This window comes from Aquila chrysaetos, chromosome 2, assembly GCF_900496995.4.
Source record: "Aquila chrysaetos chrysaetos chromosome 2, bAquChr1.4, whole genome shotgun sequence".
In the NCBI taxonomy this organism is placed as follows: domain Eukaryota; kingdom Metazoa; phylum Chordata; class Aves; order Accipitriformes; family Accipitridae; genus Aquila; species Aquila chrysaetos.
Genome location: NC_044005.1, coordinates 82,893,580 through 82,913,565, shown reverse-complemented (window position 1 = coordinate 82,913,565; position 19,986 = coordinate 82,893,580). Strand labels below are relative to the sequence as shown.

Here is a 19,986-nt window from a genome sequence, read left to right as displayed (position 1 = left end):
AAAAACCCCAACCAAACGAAACCCACCAGTGACTATTTACCTTTTCCGAAAACACATCAGACATCTTTGATATATTAGTAATATTTCAATGCCACTTCCAGTGTCTACAACCATTCAATTAAACCCTGTCACTGTATGAGCCAGACCAATCATGAAAAATAAAATGACCAGAAAGCAGAACAGAATCCATACTTTGTATTTGAACTATGTGGTGAAGAAATCAGAGGCAAGAGCTCAGAAACAGCAACTCTATTAGATTGGGGTGCCCACACTTGTTCCTTTGAGGGTACCTAATGTAGTGCCTTGGATCCCAACTGTTCGCAATACATGGAGTAGAATCAGGCACACGAGTTTCTCCAGCAGATCGAGGTTGCACAGCTACAGGGTTATAGCAATTTTTTGAAATTTAATACACTGACAATTTAATATAACCACAAAAAAGTAGTGAACTGTAGCAGACCAAACAGTAATCAAACAAACATGTTTAAGTTGCACGATACAACTAACATGACTTACAAGAGAGCAGCAGAATTAACTCGTAGAGATTCTACAGGAACAGCATACACAGAATATTCAGGTTTAAGCATTTATTTTTCCACTTGAGGATTTACGGTAAGTTGACTTTTTTTCTAAAAATATATTACATTTACTTGAGATCATGATGGTGATAAAAACAGTTATGTACATTACCTGTTTTAACCACTCAGATTCACATGAACTTGCAAATAAGAGTAAGTCAGTCATTTATTAGTCACGATGCATCTTCATCCTCGCAATGACAGCAGTATTTCTCCAGGTCCAGAATTTTTACTTTTTTTGACCAACTTCCGTCAGTTCTGCTGAACCACATTTATCTCGGTTAGAGAGGAAAGAATTCTCAGTCCACAAATTATTTATCAGTATTACCCTACTACTAGAAACCTGAGAGTGACTCTTGTTCAGTACTAGGGCTCACCTGGCTTTGAGATGACTCGTATAGAGCACTTCGTCGACATGGAACTGTTGGAAAGTTTCTCTTCTTCTATTATAGCACCTTTCATCTTAAATCTAAGCATTGCTGCATTTTTTCTTCTACAATTTTGATTACCTGTTTGGACGCAATATTTAGCAGAGAGAAGTATTTTCTTCTGCCAATACTATTTGAGCATTTAAAAGAAGATACGCACGACTGTTGCCTCCTACAAAAAGATGGTAAGGTAGTTTTGATGAAATCAAGCCTGTTGGACTACGCTTGCTCTCTGGTTTATGTACAATTAGTGTTCAGGTACTGCAACTTCAGCTGAAGTTCTATGATTACATTTATTTTAGAAAAGCAGTAGGAGCTTAGGTACTGTCACTGGAATCCAAGAAGCATGCTTTTTAGTTTGACCGAATTCCCACAAGAGGGTTCTGCAGTGCAAATCATTAATTCTGTTATTAACTGGTAGCTATCAACTTGAATAGATGAATTAACAGGTTCAAAGTGCATGTTCACTGAGTATTATGCACGTACCCCTGCATAACCTCCAGGCAGTACAACGTGTTCAGCTGCTCAATTCCCTTTAGTATAATGTACATCTACAGAAGTGATGCAAAGGAGAACTATGTCAGGTATGCTGTAGCCCAATAATGGGGGGGGGGGAAAAGACAAATTTTACAGAGGCATAAAAAAATTGAACAGGAAATCAGACTGACAGTATGTTAATTCTGGTATTTTGACTAAAAAAGGTAAGTGTTGCCTTAAGAAACACTGAAAATAAGAAAGCTGCAAAACTGTCTTAAGTGGAATATTTAATTTTTTTTTAAATTAACCATGCACACACAAGCACAAAAATCTTAGTGTGATCAGTCTTACAACTTTTGAGATTTGTTATTTCCAGTTGGAAATACCTCCCTGGCATTACCACTTTGCATCAAATGATGCCCCGCTTACTGGGAGAACACCCATTCACTGAATGGATACAACATGGGAGTGACAGATGCGTTAGTGTCATACTCGTTAGTGAAGGCTTATTTCACTAAAGCATTAACAACTACCGAAGTTTTCTGCTAGTGGTGGCATTATCAGCCGAAAGCAAAGAATTTTGCCAAGATTCAGATAATACTGCCAATCAGCTATTGAAGAGATACTAACAGATAAAACAGGAGTGCAATTAGCTTAGTCTCACAGAACAAAACTTCGTTTCTTGTGGCAGAACATCTGTTGCTCCTAATCCAGGATGCCAGTCTGCCACGGGTGTAACAGCCAGCCACATCCGCTCCTGCCATGCAGTCACAGAGATGCACAGAGAAGGGCATTTTTATTGCCAGCTCTGCACCTGTGGGTTTTGGTAACTAAAATATATGGTATTTTAATGAGAATGCTTTGAGTGGAGAATGGGACAATGTTTGTCATAAAAATTATTCACAAGGGACAATGCGAGTGAGTGCTAAACGTTTAGGCATGTCTCTTCATCCAAAAGGTGAAAGTTACTCCCACTGAAGAGTGAGGTGAAGACCTAAGGATTCCTGCAATATGCAAGTCATCTGCGTTACATCTACACACTGACCCCAGTAGGATAAAAAATAAATTTTCAAGCAGCGTACATGGAGAGCACGCTCCAGGAGAATGCTAATTTCGACAGTCTCCATCTCAAGTCATACTGGAGAACAAGCACTACAAAGTGACAACAAAAAAACTTCAGATTTAAGATGGGAATGAAATGAAAACTCACTGTTACCCAATGCTACAAATATATATTTCTACGTTAAAGTATGTGTACTAAATTTCAACATACCCTAAATTTAGCAAGTCTGTCAAGTCTCCACCTAGGAAAATTTCTACTGAGTTTTCAGTCCCTAGAACAGTGGTTTATAATGACAGACCTTGAATAGAAATGGCTTACGTAATAGTACAATGTCTACAGTGTAACATGTAATAGTACAAATGCTCATTATATGTAATAAAGACTTATTTTTCAGTACTCTGTACAAACAAGGCAAAAAAGATGTTTCAGACACTTTGTGGTTTTGTTTGTTTTTCAAGAAAAATGAATAAAACCCATGAAACCGGCAGACAACGAAACGTAAAAGGTTCCATATTAAAAACAGTTGTCAAAATTCTTCATGCATACACTCTATCCTACATCCTGAAATTGTAAGGTGGCCCCATCACGTGCAATTGGCAGTCTTGTCCTAAGTACCTTACTTCTTAAATTGCTGAGACAGACAGGACTTGACTCCATTTATACATACATACAGTGATTAAATAAATGCACTTGTTAAAAAATAAAGGCCTTTATCCAAGAGAAAATACAGGAAACATTACGGTGAAGAACACACAGTTTTGCTGCATTAGCAAAGGGGATCGAGTGCCTTGAAGGCCGCCTTCTTGCCAGCAACTGGAGATGCTCTAACAGCTTGTCAAAGAAACAATGGTAATTGGTAGAAAGTCTAATATAGTAAACATAAAATACAGAGTTCAGAGATCTTTAGTGTTTGTGCATAACTTGCCACCCACTTCTCTCCCTGCAGACAGGGGGAAAAAGTACATTTCAGTTTTCACTCTCATTGACTTAGAAACAAAGTAAGTCAAGCTTCCTACATGAATTCACACAGTGAAAAGTCCTTGCTCCAAAAATATACAGGATCACTCGACTCATTTTCATTCTCATACACCATTTAAAAAACTATTAAAACTCTGAATTTTTTAAAGCAGCATATTTTGCATTTGTCACTGGCAGGTTTGTTGTAGAAATCCTAGAAAGTTAAAATTATATCATACCATACAAAAACATGTAAACAAAATGGATACTTTTTAAAAGGCATGCATGCTCTTGAAGAGGACTAGAAAGTATTTATTTTTGGTAAATAAAAGATATCTTGCTTAGCATTTTTAAAAGCACCTTAGTGATTTAGGAGCCTAAGTCCAAATAACTTTACTTTAGATTTGGGCTCCTAAACATCAAAATCAATTCTGTAAAATTACTTAAGCACTTTAAAAAGTTTTTGCCACGTCTCTGATCTTGCAGAATTAGATTTTCTGTAACCAGCAGCTAACTCTGAATCTGAGACAACATTCAAGAAAGTCTCGTTCGTGTAATTCAGTCATCAGCTGCATTTTTCTGGATCCTCCATAACTTAGTTTATGGTATCTATGAAAAGATTTTCCAAAGAAGATAAATATTTTGTGACACCACTTTGCAAGTTCCTTTTTCATAGACAACACAGGATGCAACAATCAAATTTGAACAGGACTGTGATTATATGTTCCTTCTGAATAGCTGTTAGTGTCAAAGACTGTGTTATTTGTTCAACCTGTTAAGACTGAGAAAAACAAACTTACAAAAACATCCGTAGCACAGCATTAGGTAAAAAGAAGGAGCAGTTCTGGCACCATACATTTTTAAATCTAAGCTTTTAGGCCCAAAGTATAGCAAGTTAAATGTACACAGTGGCAGCTGGGAAAGCCTCATCTGAAATGCAACATTTTTAAAGTAAAATTTTTTTTTGGAAGATGCTATTTTATGATCATTAGCTGATCTCCAAGTAATGCATACACTGGAATTTAGCCTAAATATTCATAGCAAATGTTTACATATATACCTTAGCACTCATATATATAATACAAGTATATTGCACCAACAGAACTGCCAGAATCCATATTAATATAGTCAGGCATAAAATGTAGTGCCTTCTTTTTGCTCTTCATTTATCTTCTTAGTGTCCTGACTAACCAATTCTAACATTTTCTTTGAAATTTAGTTGCAAGGTTGCTACTTTACCTTGGGCCATAGAGTTATGGTCTGTACCTACAGTTGTAAGTATTATCCTTATATTAAATGTGCTTTGCAGTTCAGCAATACCTAGTTCATAGCTCTGTAAATAATTCCTTGAAAAAGGAGAAGCTTGCCTAATTTTTACAAAGTGCACGGGGCAGCCACAGTTCTGTGTTTTGCCAGCAGGTGCCTCACTCTACACACCAAAAAACACTGCATCAGCAAGTTGATGTAAATCCACGCTCTATCAAGGATCCCATAGGCACAAGATTTGCTAAAGCACTGGTAAAAATACCTCTACAGCTGGCTTTAATCTGTACTCAATTGCACAACTTCATCCAGTTCACTGGTTTGTTTTTTTTTTCCTCCTCCAAAAGTGGTCTAAGGTATGCTGCAGTTGCTAAAAGGACTTCTGTTTTTCTTGGTCCTCTGTTTGTTTGGTCTAAGGTTGATGACATCTCCACCATTAAGAGTGCTAGAATTTTGGTTGGAGTGACTTCCACCAGCTGTATTAAAAACACCTACAGAATTTAAAGACAAGAAAAGTATTTGTATTTCTTTACTTCCTGCAGCATAATACATTAACACTTAAGATGCAACACTTACTAAGGCATAGTAGTGCACCTCAAATGCATATTTTAGTTTTTAAAGGCTTTATCTATTTCTGGGTCAATTTTGCAGCTACATTTGAAGTAGAGCCAGTTGCAATTACTAGCCCAGCAGTATTTAAAGCTGGTATACATCTGTGTAATTGAAGAGCAGCACATGCACTCACCTGCGTATGTGTATGCTACTAATTGCATGGTAACAAAGTTATGGTTACTTGAGTAATATAATAAAAGAAAAACATGACAATCTTAAAGTTAGAAACTTTGCTGAGATAAAGGAAAAAGCCTGAATAAAAAGGGAGTGCTTTAAGGAAAATAAATGAACTGACTCAGAAGTGCTTTAAAGAAGGACTACACAAGTTCAGTGTTCCCTTACAAAAGGCAGTTTACAAAGACCTTCTCATTACATGCCAGATTCTTTCACGGTAAGTCTCTTGTAAATCCGCACCAAGATGAGTAACACTAATACTAATTACATTAAAAAACCCAACAAACATCCTTTCTCAAGTCCTTACACAATGTTTGTTTAAACAAATTTAATAAAAAGGCACTTGCCAAACATTAGCTAGAAACTTTAGTAAATCAGTTTGAGAGTCTAGTAACTTCAGAGAATCACAAAGTTATTTTACAGAAGGAAAGGAGACAATATCCTAAAATAGGAAGGTAATAATTAGACCCTGATTCACCTTGTACTAACTCCACAAGGAAACAGATGAGACCATAAGCTTTGACAGCACAAAATACTGTTTCTATTTTTTTTATTACAGTATACATACCAATCTTGTTACTGCTTGTGTGTACTAGTTCTGGATCTTCAGCTGTTTGTTGCTTGAGCCTTTGAAGATATTTATCAGCCAAATACTTAAAAACTGGAATGTTAAAAAGAAAAAAGGTACATCAGAGTATGCTTAAAAATAATCTTCATATCAATAGTAATACCTTTGTATTGAAATTCTGCATGGTGACAAAAGTGCATTCGACACCACAGGTTTAGCATGATCTGGTAAGTGATTCTCTCTCAGCAGGCCTGTGTACCTGAGCAGAATCCAGATTAGTCCAGTGTCTACCCAGGTCTTACAGTCCACAGTACTGAAAGACTTCCGCAGCAGACAGAAACATCTTAACACTCCTGTAATAAAGCTGGCACATACATAATTGCCAAATGTTCCAATCCATGCAACTTGGAACTTTTTAAAGTTATGTAGGAATTTAATATATGTATTTTTTGCAAGAAGCCATAGAATAATAGCAGTCATGTAAAGTAAGTCTATTAATAAAACTTGGCAGCAACATTTTTCTAATTAATTAATGCTACCATCATTTTACTGGTGTATAAAAAGACCACCTAGGATTCTGAAAAAATATTCAACAATAGGAGAATTTTGAGAACCTAGATGTGTTATGATTATTTACACTTGTAATTAATAACTCGTAAAATGTTTCTGTATCATGTTTACACATTTTCTCTTGCAGATTTTTTTTCCCAAGGTGAATGATGTTAACAGAGAAGAAACAATTAGTTTACTATTAAGTTTGCCTGATGAAACAAACAAACAAAAAGTTATCAGAGGCTATAATTCATGACTATTCAAACCCACCCCACAAAAGATAGTGACTGATTTTTATAACAGGACTCTTATGAAATTAAATATATACATTAAAAAGTGGTACCTGGGAACTAGTAAAATATCACCAGTAGACAAAAGGCTGCAAGAGACCCAATCTTTTAATGTACTTTATTTAAATATAACTAAACTATGAAATAATTGTTTATATAAATTATTTATTAACTATTAAGAATTACAAAATAATATGTTCCACAATTTGTATTTTGTAATAATTGAACTTCTACATACAATTTTTTTAAAAGCTCAGTGCTTACCTACAGTCGTTAGGACTAAGCAGCCTTAACACACTGGCACTTCTAAATACTGAAGCTATGCACTGTTTGTGGAAGAGAAAGGAAACATGTGCACAAAGAAATGGGCCTAAAACGTTGATATCAAGTAATTCTAGCTATGTTTAAAGTGTCTTGCTAAGAAATATAAAAAGGATTGCCCACAACATGCAACAACACGGGAAGTAAGAGATCAGCTCCAAACTAGAGAGATGTACAGTACTACACAGCAGAGGGCAGGACAGACACCTACTCTGCTGCATCTCGTACCTTCTGTTACGTTTAGGTCTTCCTTCACCGATGCTCGGTAGAACCTTAATTTTAGCTTTTTTGCCAGTGCTTCTGCCTCTTCACTGCACAACAGAAGACGACTTTGTAAATACTGATTTGTATTAGTTGTCAGCATATATTCTTACAGACAAAATGCTTTGTGGTAAGTTACACATGGCAAGGTGGGTTAAGAAACTCAGTCAAAAAGTACCTGATCCTTAATTTCTTTACAATACCTCCACTATGACAAGAAGGTATTTAAATGCAGTTTCTTTATGACCAAAAGTAATTGCTTTTCAGTACTTATTGACTTCATTAATTAAAATTTCCCAAGGGTTCGAAGAACAGGCGTCAGTGAAACCAAAAAAGAGGAGGCTGTAATTAACAGCACTGGAATCAGAACAATTACCACTGCAAAGTCAAAACAACAATAAAAAATAATCCTTAAGTATATTTTAATGAAGCAGTAGACTATGCAAATCAGATGACTGCACAGGTGAAATCAAGAATTAATTTTTTCTGTGATGTGAAAGAGAACTTGGGCTAAATTTTAAGGAAAAGCTGATGAAACGTATGAAAATCTCACCAAGGCAAATCACATCATCAGAGAGATGAAGTTACTGAGGCAAATGGAGTATTCGGAGAGCAAAACCTAAGTGGCATACCATGAAGAAAGGAGGAGTTCAAATGCAATTTTGCTTTTCCTTTGAAAAATCCTCCATATTCTTTGCAGAGGGAGTAGAAGCTGATTTATGCCATCAGTGACAGCAAACAGAGAACAAAGAAAGCCAGTGCAGGAAACAACAAAAAGAAACAATAGTTTAAATCTCTCAGGAAGATGGTAGAAATAAAGAAGTGGAGAATGATCAACTTCATCATGCAGTATTTTCTACATGATATGCTGTGGTAAATAAAAGTTAGCATTTGTTAAGCTGATTTTATGGCAAGAATGAAATTGGTCATATATACAAAGGCAGAACGAACCGACAGTAAAATCTGTAAAGAAAAATATAGTGAAGAAAGATCAGCACCATGCAGTTTGAGAATATTAACAGATACGTACTTCTAGAGAGTTACAATGTTTTGATAAAAATGAGCAATAGAAAAAATTAAAGAAAAGCAAAGCAAAGAACATTAAAGACACTTTTTCAAACAACCTGTTTATACTTCTTCATCATTTCAGCAAGCATTCACTAGCCAAACTGAATAATGTAACTTCAGTGGTGCACAGCACAGTTTAACGATAACTGTAAATTTTAACAGGAGAGAAAATGTAGAGTTTTAGAATTTCTGATTTAAAAAAAAAAAAAAAAAAAAAAAAAAGAGAGAATCGTATCATGGCACGACCAAACTCTTCATGCTACTCCTCTATCTTTTTGGCTGACACTTCAGAAGAAGGCGTGAAGCGAACAGAAAGCTCCTAGCTTGGCAAGCACATCTGCCCAAGTAACAACACTCATGCAGCAATAGCTGTCACCTGTGCTTCTAGGGCATGTTTTGATGCAGGGCATAGGTTTGACAACCTAGGTATCTTAAGTCTTCACCAGAACTCCCATAGATTATTTTTTTTAAAACGCGTGTATGCAGGGGACATATATTGTTCTTTAAAAACAGTAAGATAAAACTCCTACTTCTTTATACAAGAGTCATCAAGAAGATCAATCTTATTCTGCACTAGAACTGTGGGAATGTCTCCAACTTCAGTCATGACTTTCTCCTTCCAGGTAGGGATTGCTTTGAAGGACTCTCTGTCAGTTGTAGAAAACACAAGAACACAAGCCTGGGCTCCTAAAAATACACAAATCAATTACAAATACAAATAAACACAAATCAACCAGCAAACATATAAAAAAAAGAAGATTCATATATAGTTCGAACATGAGGGATTTTTCAAGTTTCTCCCATAAAAGTGCACTTCTACCACCAGCTTGTGTCAAACCCATGGTCATAAATTCCCCAAATGAAAATAGATTGCCATTTGAGCATTATACCCATTCCTCATGATGGCTATGGGTCTGTTACCTTTTAAGCTATTTCCAGCATGGTGCATGTATGCAGGAGAAAGGAATAGGAGCGCGTGGAAAGGCTGGAGAAAGGCAAAGGGAGGTTGCTTATTGCTCATTGTTTTCCAGACAGCTTAACAGAGGCCAGAAGGCAAATATTTTTCCATACGCAGTATCTGTAAAGCACACTTCACATTATTCTTTGTGCTACAGTAATTTGGATTTTGAAAAGCAGAAAACTAAAGAGTTTTCAGAGAAAGTTGTGATTATTTTAAGTAAATTGTTTAGTAGCTTTTTGGAGAAAATAAGTGTATTTCTAATTAATACTCATTCTATCACAGCACTATGATAAATTACACAAAAGTCTTGTACCATTTTTGTTATGGTTTTGTAACAGCCTTAGCAAACAATAGTTAAAACCCATGGATACTGAGAAGGTACTTCTACACTCAAAAAATTAGTGAGTGGTCTTTTGACTGTCCAATAGCCCTTTGTTATCCTCAATAAACTACTTTTCTTTGCACATAAACACATGGAGAAACACTTTATTATTTATATGCCTTTAATATACTTGGTATTTAGTAAGAGTCTAAAAGGAATAGATAGCTAATATCTTTGAGACTCCAGTGTTATCTTGTGGCAAATATCCCAATCTAATTACATATAGCATGAAAATTATTTCATCAGTATGAATTTTCTTTTATTTCTGAGTTTCACCAAGTATCTCCCATTCTGATATTCTGTTTGTACTTCTTTGACACAAAGCACTCGAGTTCTTTTATTTATCTTTTCAAAGCCAAGTTCAGTCTATGTTTATAAAGTTTCCCTACGCTCTTTAACATTCTTTCACATGCCATTAAGACCCTTCTGGTATGGTTTTATACAGAATAGTAAGAACTGCCCTCAGAATTTCAAATCGAGCTCTACCAATAAAACAGTAGCAACGTAGTCTTCCATAATTTTCCCTGTTACTTGCGTTCTAAAATTTTGTTTGTTTTCCCTAATGTCCAAACCATATTCTAACATATGCGATTCTTCTGATGCAATTCCACTGAGAATCCTGTGAGACAGATAGGTGTAAAATTAATTATTCTTTCCAGAGCAGGTTACTTTGCATTTGTCAATGCTGAATTTAACCTACTGTCTTGCAGTCTAGCTTAATAAAGCCTCTCAAGTTCTTTTCTCTACTGAAGATGAGAATATTCATTAAAAGACTCTCACCATCTGTAAACATCACCTTATTCAGTTTTAAGACTAAGAAATTCATTGTGAAGTCTCCACCCTACGGCACTTTCACTTCAGCTCTCTCCTTCCACCCATTCATTCTGAATGCTAAAACACAGAGATAACTTGGTAATAGTTAAGTTTAGAGGGAAAAGTCCTAGCATGTGGCAGTTAAGAAGGGGGTGACTTACAACATCAGACCTCCTTACTCAATTTAGATATAATACATATAGAATGCAGTGGACAGGGACAGTAAAAGTAACTCAGCATGGCCACGTTGCTTTTTAAAGAGAATTGTGTAATAGGCTCTAATTAGGAATCAGACTAAAATATTTTTGGGGACCTTCAAGATTCTGACATTTAAAGGTTCTTACCAGGAAATTAACAAACCACAGTAAGTGAAAGTGTCTTTCCTCATCAAAAGATATACCTGTGTATCAACAATGACAAATTCTATACATATATTCTATACATAATTGTGTATTTCCAAACGTCTGCTGAAGGTTTTGATCACTGGATTGTAAGAAATGTCAGCATTTACTAACTAATCCAATAACCCTGCAAAATGCTTATTTAAGAAGAGAACAACAAAAGCAGTATTCTTCTCATGCTCAAATCAAAACAATATCAAATGTGATCTTTCTGAAAGTATGCTTCAGTATAGTGCAGAAGTTAGTATCGCAACAGAGTTCACCAGAAAATGCTGCAGGGCAGAGATCTTACTAGGTAAGTTCTTTTAGTCTTCTAAGAATATTGCTAAATACTCAATATTTTTATTGAGAACATAAACAAGTTTAAGAAATTATAATGTCCATGTAGGGGCTCTAAGGAGAAAAAGAAAAAAAAAAAAAAAAGAAAAAAGACAAAAGCCAGGATTTAGGCATTGAAACACCTTTCTGTATGCAGTGACAACTGACAGTATTCAAGAGAGTCAATAACATTACTATCTCACTCATCCACTGCAAATGGAGTCTGTCATACAACACATTGTGTACAACAACAGACACCAGGAGCAAAGCCACAGGATAGTGTCCGACAGGAGCATAACAGCTAAAACCAGGATGTTCTTGATGAGTATTTTAAATCAAAGTTCTTTTTTAAGAAGCTGTTTCATAAAGCTACTTTAAAGTACTGAAGAAAAGGACATTGGATTTTTTGTGTGCAATTACTGCTCTGATAACCTCTATATCTTTATTTTAAAAAGGTTCCAACTGGCTGCATAATCACTGGTATGATATTCATACCTAGACTAATTCAGAAAAAAAATAAAAGAGTAGTGCTAGCATCTCTACTTGATTCAAGTAGAGTATGAACTTGTCAGCTGTGTAGGTCTCCAAGATCCTCAGCAGACTATCCCATCCTCATAGACTCCGTAACCATATTTTCTCCTTTTGTAATGGTACAAAGCCTACGTAATAGAAAAATGTGTAAGGAAATTCCCTGCCATGAGTGGACTCATACAGGGCTTTATACTTGGCACCTATTCGTTTCAGTCTTCTGTCCTTTGCCTCAGCTTTTTCAGGCTATGACAGAAAACACACATTCACTATAAAATTGATGGTGTTTCCTTCAATCTTAAACCGAGATAAAATGCAAGGTCAAATGATATCATCATCCAGAAGTTCTTGTTTACTGTTGATGTTCTAAGTGCTGCAGATCCTGGCTGTCGCTAACAGGCTTAGCAGGGTTTAAGGTCTCACTAACGGTACCCAAAAGAGGGCTGCCTTGCTCCAGATTGGACCAGAACAGCCTTGCAGCCCTCCCATTATCATAGTTACTACAGCCAAAAGTGGTTGACAGGTGCAAGCTACAGCAATGCTATGAAGGCTTGAGAAATACAAAGTCTAACTATTGTGCAACAAAATGAGAAACCTGAGAATCTGACTAATCAGCAACTGAATAACAGACTAATGAACAAGATGACTGTTTTCCATCAAAAACCTAACAAGGGTCTACTCAAGATACCAGTGGTAGTGGATGGAAGAGGATGCACGCACAAAGTGGTCAAATAACTGCTTTGAGAAACATCTCTAACATAGACAGTACACATGGTGCTGCTAATGACAGCCACTTGTGTGTGTGCTTAGCATATAAATGACATACCTAGCCAATTAGAAAGTGCGTGACTTCCATCGGACAGAAACTGGTAAGATGCATGATACAATATATAAAAAGAAATTATTAAATACATACAGAGCTTCCTTCAACTCTTTGAATTTAGGCTGCTGGACTCCTTGCGTTGTATGATCATGGGCATGCAGCTACACCAGCTGCACATATTCACCTGTACACAGAAAACCACATTGACATATCCACTGTCAGCTACAATTTTGTTTTTCTGCAAGGCTGAATGAATTTGGTCCCTGGACAAGAAGGGCTCAGAAACAGGCTCTGAAGCATTCATTGTGTGACCACGGATGAGCAGCTGATCCCTGAAGAACTGACAATGCACAAGGTTCCAGGAGAGTACGTAAGCCCTAGTGTAATGACAGTGGGACAGTGACCTATGGGAGAGGCAGACACTGAAGTAACAGCCAGGATCTATCTTACCTAACTTAGAGGCATCCTCCCCTTACCAGCAATAATTGGCAATGAAATCCTTACGTTTCCAAAGCAAGCTTGACCTTTTGCTTCTATAATATTGTGCTTGCAAGACCTGGTGCTAAACCAAAACTGCATTCCAGGCTTTTATAATTTCCCTTGTCCTTCGTGAGCCAAAGTCTGGTGCAGAACAGTCACTGTATCCAATAGCTTGAACTGTTAATATATCCATCATGCTGCCTACAATATGTATCCACAGGATGACTATGTCCTGTTTCACAGCAGCCTCTTCAGTATAAAGATCTTGAAGGCAGAGATCTAACTGCACTATGCTGGGCACAAGTCACGAGCAAGATTTCAAGATACTCAAGATACGTGGTAAGTGAGGCCAGTAAGTGTACTTTAAAGTTCCTCTGAAGACTCCATATTTTAGCATATCAGTCCCAGTAATTAGGAGAGAAAGACTTTGGCTTGGAACAACTGAGGAGAGCAAAGCACACGAGAACTGAAGGCCAGGAGAGTAAAAAGGAAGCTCCAAGAGAATCAAGTACTACTTTCTAAAATTCATATGCTCAAGTTGTCAGCTGTAAAATAACAGAATGATCTACTTCCACATAAGGATAAAAAGAAATACGAAAAGAAAGACCTTTCCCCGAAGAAATGGTAATCATCAATTACGAGTGACAACCAGAAATAATACAAAAACCCACAACCCTATTAGTTGCCAAAACGATCATGAAATATAGAAAGGTCAGAGGACTATACCAGCCTGAAACAGCACAGCATAACCATTTTTTTTTTCTCTAAATGAGGTATTTTTTCTAAGATTTTATACCACAGTGATATATTTTTCCCAGCCATCAGGTAATTAGTTTGACAAGAACTGAATGACGGACTCTTTCCCAAGTCATTCATATCTCTCGTGTTAAAAAACAAAAAGGAAAGATTTTCACAACCATTGTTAAATTAGATGCAAAGAAAGTCTAAGTATGCAACTTGTAACTGGCTAAATAGATAACCTACCTGTATATGACTGAATAATATAGTTTCTAGTTTATTAAGTAAATAGGCTTTCCTTATTACTCTGTTGTGTTAATGTGTTCAAGGCAGTCTGTACCAGCAGGAGAACTGTTGTGCCTAGTAAACTATCTTTCTAGGATGACTGGTGGATTTTTTTTCCCTTGGATTAATTTCTAAGTGCCTCAGCCGTCGTTTTTGGAACACTTACAAATGTGTGTCTTACAGAAGTAAGAAAACACTTTTAGAGGGAAAAATATAATTTTGCATTTGATTGTCTGAATGGCTACACTCTGTGCAGTTTCTGTGCAGATATTTGTCTCATTTTGTTCTACGTTTTTAAAAGGGCACGACTGAGCATCCTGCACAAAGTGACACTTAACTAAGGCAAGGATCTTACACGAAGGGGAAAAATATTTAAGAACTGAAAAAGATGAACTAAAAATGCCTTGCACGCACATGAAATAACTAAAATTCTTAATACAGAGATAGGAAAATATCTTAGAGAGGTGCAGACCAAAAAAAAACCCCCAAAACCCACAAAAACCCCAACTGCCAAATAACAAATATGGTATTTTCACCTCTATAGTAGGCCTTAGTTATAGCATCAAATTCTTCTTGACCCGCAGTGTCCCATAACATTAGCCTGACATCTTCATCATTAACTCTGAAATAAACGATACGGTTTTGTAATCAATACAATGAACAAGAGCAATTCAGAACAACTGACATGGAAATATTTCTATGTCTAAAATATAAGAGTAATTCAGTTCAAATTTAACTTCATTTAAATATAATGTAACTTAATATTGATGACAGTTCACCTCTGTAACTTGTCATGGCAGTAGTCCCTCAATTACATTACATGCTCTTTCCTGACAATCCATATTACATTTTCCTCCTCCTTTCCTCCTCTTCCTCTACATTTCCCTCTATGAGTAAAAATTTAGGTGCCTGAATAATGGTCCTTTTGTCTTTTTAATCAGCTTACAAAATTTACGGAATTTTCTTACTTTTCATTATCAAACATAATTGGGTATTATCTGCTTATATTACGTAAAGAGACTGGATCTATAGCATATTTAATTATTTTTGCCACAGGCATTTTAATCTATATTGGCTAATAAATGTGTGTAATCATTTTAGCACAAGCACTTCCACTTCCTCCACAAGAAATTAAAAAAAAAAAAAAATCAACAGGTGGTAAAATACAAAGGAAACTTGTCAAAAAGCTTAGTACAACAGAGGTTCCAAATTTTATTTTGCTTTGATTTATAATTCTAAATCTTGTACAGAAAATAGAGTAATATAATTTCAGCCCTTTGTGCATGAGAGAAAACAACTCCCTTTACTGTGCTTTGGAGACAGCAGGCCTTGTTTCAAGCCTTTGTAAATCTTAGGATTACAAGAGAACAAAGAAATAGAAGGAAAGGTAAAAATCAATAGTATGGCATCTGTTTAATACATACTGGATTTGTCTTTCCAGGAAATCTACACCAATAGTTTTCTTGTAGTCTTTTGTAAAAATCCCCTTGCAATATCGCTGAATCATACTGGACTTTCCAACCGCTCCATTTCCTACTACCACCACCTTGATGGCCACCTCCATATCTTCTTCCAACATCTCTGCAGCCCAAGTGACTCTCTAGCTTATTCAGGAAACTACTGATTCTGTAAACAAAGTAAATAGCTATGTTCATAAAAATGCTGTGAATAGAAAGCAAGAGAAAATATGATCACACGTTAGGATTCAAAAAGATTGTATAATTTGTTTTCAGCTCTGCCACAGACTGCTGAAGTGACCTCAGGCAAGTTATTTAGCCAGTCTGTACTTTGATTTGCCACTCACTAATTGGAAATCAATATAGCTGTTCACAGAAAATGCCCTTCCACCGTATGAATGTATCGTCATGTGTTAATTACGTTCCTGATGCTCCACTGCTAACACATACAAGATGCTCAACTGATCAACCTAGCACGTAGCATGAGTCTGAAGTACAGCAACTTCTAACTTTGGCCACTGTTCTCTTATACCCAGTTCAGATATTGTCGCCTGGCACCAACACTGATGCTTTGAAGACATAAACCTGTATCATTCTGTGATTATATCCCTTACTTGAGTTCTTATGAACTTGCCTAAATTTGTCTAAGTTGATAAAAATCATAATCAAATAAATTTGTGCGCTCCTATTAATTTAATTTTTGGCATGTGAATCAAAACACTAAAGGTATAAATATTATTGGGTAATTCTGAAGATAAGGCATTTTCCAAAAGTCAGGGATTTTTTGAAGAAGAGATTGAATAATCCAACTGCCTTAAAACGCTTTTAAAAAATGCTTAAACTTTTAGATAATTTATTTCATCAGTACTCAATACACAAGCTATTTACATTTAAGAAGTCTACATCATAAGTACATTAGGTGTGACCACAATCTCGCATCACACAGCCACTGCAATGGAGCCACCTGATTTCCCTCCGATTTAATTTTGTCCCTGCACACCGTACATTAACCAGAGGCAAAGCCAAGCTGCTGAAGTACACGGACAAAGTTCACACCTCAAGCGGTTACAGCAGACACGGAGATTTTTATATAAAGTCCCGATGTGCAATAATGGAAAATAGCTTATTGGGCTGTTTTTATTTACTGTTAATTACTGTTTATTTACTGTGAAGATTTTTTCATCCCAGTGCCGGTGGGTTTGTTTTTTTTCCGGGACAGAAAGGGAGGCGCCCACAGAAGCTAAGTTTCCCCCGCGTTTTGCCGCGCCGGGGTAGCAGCCCGGTAACACTTCGCGCCTGCAGAGCGGCAAGTTTCCTCCCGAGGGAGGAGAAAGCACGCCTCTTGGAAGGGCTTGGCCCGTCCCCACGCACACGCAGCCCGCGCTGAAAGAGTGGGGCTGCCCCCCTGCACGTCTCGTTGCTGGATCGCCTTCTGCGTTACACGTTCGCACACAGCCGTTTTGGCCGGGTATTCGGCAAGCATCGCTGAAACCGCCGCTAGGTCGGCCCCCCGGAGCGCGGATTGCCGTTTTAAGCGAGGACCCACGCTCGGCGGAGCCAGCCGTTCGGTGGGCTCCGCGCAAGGGGCTGCTGCCCGCCGCCACCTCCCGGCCCGGCCCTGCGCGGCGGCCGCCGCAGCCGCGGCCACGCTGAGGGCGGAGGCTCGGCCGGCCGCCCCGGCCCCCCCGCCGCCTCCCCGGCCCCGCACCTCGCCAGCCCGCCCGGCCCGGCAGCACCCTCCCGCCTCGGGCCGTCTCCAGCCGCCGCCGGGGCCCCGGCTCCCGCCCGCGGCCCCCCTCACCAACCCCTTGCAGGAGCAGGCGGGCGGGCGGCGCTCCCTCAGAGGGCACGGCGGCGGCTCCACCTCAGCGACGGCGAGGGAGGGAGACAGGGAAGGGGAGCAGGAGGGAAGGCGAGAGGAAGCCGCTCGCGGGGGCCGACCCAACCCGGACGCACATCCCGGCTCCCCCGCCCGGAAACGCCGTCAGGACCGGGGGCGCCGCTCGGGGAGGCGCCCGCCCGCTCGCTGCCGCTGCCTCCGCCCCCGCGGCGGCGGCCCCCCCCGGCCCTCAGGCGGCGGCGGGAGGCGGCCGGGGCGCTCCTCAGGGCCTGGACGAACGCGGGGCTGGGGGCTGGCCGGGAGCCCCTCCCGTGAGGATCGGCCTCGCGGCTGTTGGCCGCCCGAGAGGCGGCGGGCGGGATCTGCCTGCCCGGGTGCGAGAGGTTTTTGTCTGGGTGCCTGAGGAAAGATCCAGGCAAGGCTGATCTTCCCGGCCCCCAGGTGCGTTCCTCCCTGCTTCGCTCCCTATCCGGCGCCCTTTCTTCCTCACCTCATCTTCCACGGAAAACGAAACCGTGTGTGACCATCCATGGGGCTTTCCTCAGGCTGTCACTGAAGGCAGCTACCGTTCCTGTGGGGAGCACCCATTTTTTTTGACCAGGGTTTGACTGGGCCAGGTCCTGGCCCATCACCGTGGCACATGGTCGGCCAGCTCCCACACTTCACATGAAACAGAATACGATAGGTTTTGTCGGGATTGTAGACGTGATAGTCTTAAGATCTGAAGATGTTCTGTTCTTGGGGTTTTTTTAGTTAGACCGATAAAAGATGCCCCCTGCTTTAAAATCCCTTTCTCTTTTAATATTGCAAAGCACATCCCGTTGGCTGGGGTGACTGCTCTCAGTGGCCCCCCGGCACTGCTGCTACTCAAGTGTGGTCGAGTAACACTCGGGTGTTACCAAGTCCGTGTTGCTGAAAATGTGCCTTGCACAACTGAGGTCTCTTTATCCCTGTCCTGTGTTTACCATGGCTACGTCTTCACTCTAGAGTCAGTTGGTGTTGCCTGTGCCTACATAAATACCTTTTGGATTTAGTGCGTTTTGCAGCTACGCCGCAAAAGAATAGTTAAATTTTATGCATTGTTTTTATTCTGAAATTTATGCATACGTTTTGTTAATGTTGACCCCGGCTGCTAGTCTCAGATTCCATCTGATGCCAGGGCTTGTGTGTGCCAAAAGGCCTTGAATTAGAGAGCCTCCCATTAACTCTTAACAGAAATTTGTTACCTGCCTAATACCAAAGTAATTATGTCAGAGATGCAGATGCTCCTTATTGTACATCCCAGGTTTCATCATGGGAGATGAGAGGTGTGTGGCTGAGATTCATCTTACCTGCTACCTATATTGTAAACATTTGTATGGTATGGTCCACCTTCAGATGGCTGCCAAGTAGCCCAGGTGAACTGCTCCCTCAGTTCCCTCCATTGACTGGAAAGGGAGCCTGTGGCCACAGCTGTATATGATTAGAGGAGATGTAGCCTATCTTAAGTGCCCTAATTTAGGCAGTAAGTTAGTGACTGCTGTAAATAATCTTAGGTTTTGATTTTCTGTTCTTTAAATGCCATATATTGGGTAATGCTTTTATGAAGTGTAAAGCTAGAACGATCTGTCTGTCATATTGGTGATGCGCAGATACTTCTTTGTGAAACCCCAACAACTCGGTGAGGCTAAACCGTTCCAGCATGTCTTATGGGTATATTGAGAGCAATTCAGGAAACTTGTTATTATCATGTCACACAAGGAAAGAGAAGAATGGAAGAACTGGTACATTCACAGATTTCAAGGCTTTAGCATATATGTTATTTGATGACTCGTGATGAGATCAGCCAGCAGTGTGACTTGTTTGCAACTAAAAAAATTGTATCTCTTTTCAGTTTGTCTGAATTAAAATTCAGTCACTGGATGTTAGTACATCTTTTCACGGAGATTGACTTGCATCCACTCTTGGATATCTTTTCCATTTGCAGGTACCAGGATGCACTGATGAAATCAGCTGTGAAACGTCTCTTCAACAAACTGGATATCCCAAGCCCTGTAAGACACCTATCATAATGCTAACTTTTCAGCATCTAGTTCACTTTCTGTGACACTCCTTTGAATGCTTTCCAGTATTTTGATGTTGTAAGCAGATACACCAAATTAGAAAGTAAATTATACCAAATTAGTGTTACAGTAGTAGATGTACAGAGGTGAGGCAACTTCCTACCTTCTACTTTGTGTTCCCCTTTACAGACCCCCAAAAGGTCATGCTAATCCCTTTTGCCATACCATTTCACCAAGGAATCCTATTCAGACAGTTTTCTGTATGTTGTCCTGTGATTACTGCTTTCCAAGGCATTTTTTTAATGT

General features: G+C 38.9%; 1 protein-coding gene and 1 long non-coding RNA gene across 8 annotated transcripts in view; one reads left to right on the top strand and one right to left on the bottom strand.

Annotated features, from left to right (window-relative positions):
• Nucleotides 1-3,239: 3,239 nt before the first annotated feature.
• On the bottom strand, nucleotides 3,240-18,147 carry RAB23 (RAB23, member RAS oncogene family). Of its 6 annotated transcripts, none has more exons than XM_030003920.2 (7): nucleotides 18,129-18,147; nucleotides 15,766-15,967; nucleotides 14,878-14,963; nucleotides 9,143-9,299; nucleotides 7,512-7,594; nucleotides 6,121-6,213; nucleotides 3,240-5,257 (listed from the first exon to the last, which is right to left on the bottom strand). In XM_030003920.2, exons 2-7 carry the CDS (start codon nucleotides 15,918-15,920, stop codon nucleotides 5,118-5,120), a joined length of 714 nt encoding a protein of 237 aa, XP_029859780.1. In that variant the 5' UTR covers nucleotides 15,921-15,967; nucleotides 18,129-18,147; the 3' UTR covers nucleotides 3,240-5,117. The 6 variants fall into 6 exon arrangements, with proteins under 6 accessions (XP_029859780.1, XP_029859752.1, XP_029859744.1 ...); XM_030003892.2 differs by lacking the exon at nucleotides 18,129-18,147 and adding an exon at nucleotides 17,556-17,814 and having other exon boundaries at nucleotides 15,766-16,003; XM_030003884.2 differs by lacking the exon at nucleotides 18,129-18,147 and adding an exon at nucleotides 17,556-17,814.
• LOC115336618 overlaps nucleotides 17,975-19,986 on the top strand; it is a 14,617-nt gene continuing 12,605 nt past the window's right edge. For both annotated transcript variants that reach the window (XR_003921849.1, XR_005931976.1), the window contains exons 1-2: nucleotides 17,975-18,079; nucleotides 19,605-19,671. This is a non-coding gene — a long non-coding RNA (uncharacterized LOC115336618). The remainder of the gene's footprint in view (nucleotides 18,080-19,604; nucleotides 19,672-19,986) is intronic.

Coding starts and splice junctions, on each gene's coding strand:
- RAB23 (XM_030003920.2), bottom strand. CDS start 15,920: ATGTTGGAAGAAGATATGGAGGTGGCCATCAAGGTGGTGGTAGTAGGA. Junction 9,300..14,877: donor AACTAAGGCCTACTATAGAG/GTGAAAATACCA, acceptor GTGTATTTTTAG/GAGCCCAGGCTTGTGTTCTT. Junction 6,214..7,511: donor AGACCTAAACGTAACAGAAG/GTACGAGATGCA, acceptor TTAACATTCCAG/TTTTTAAGTATTTGGCTGAT.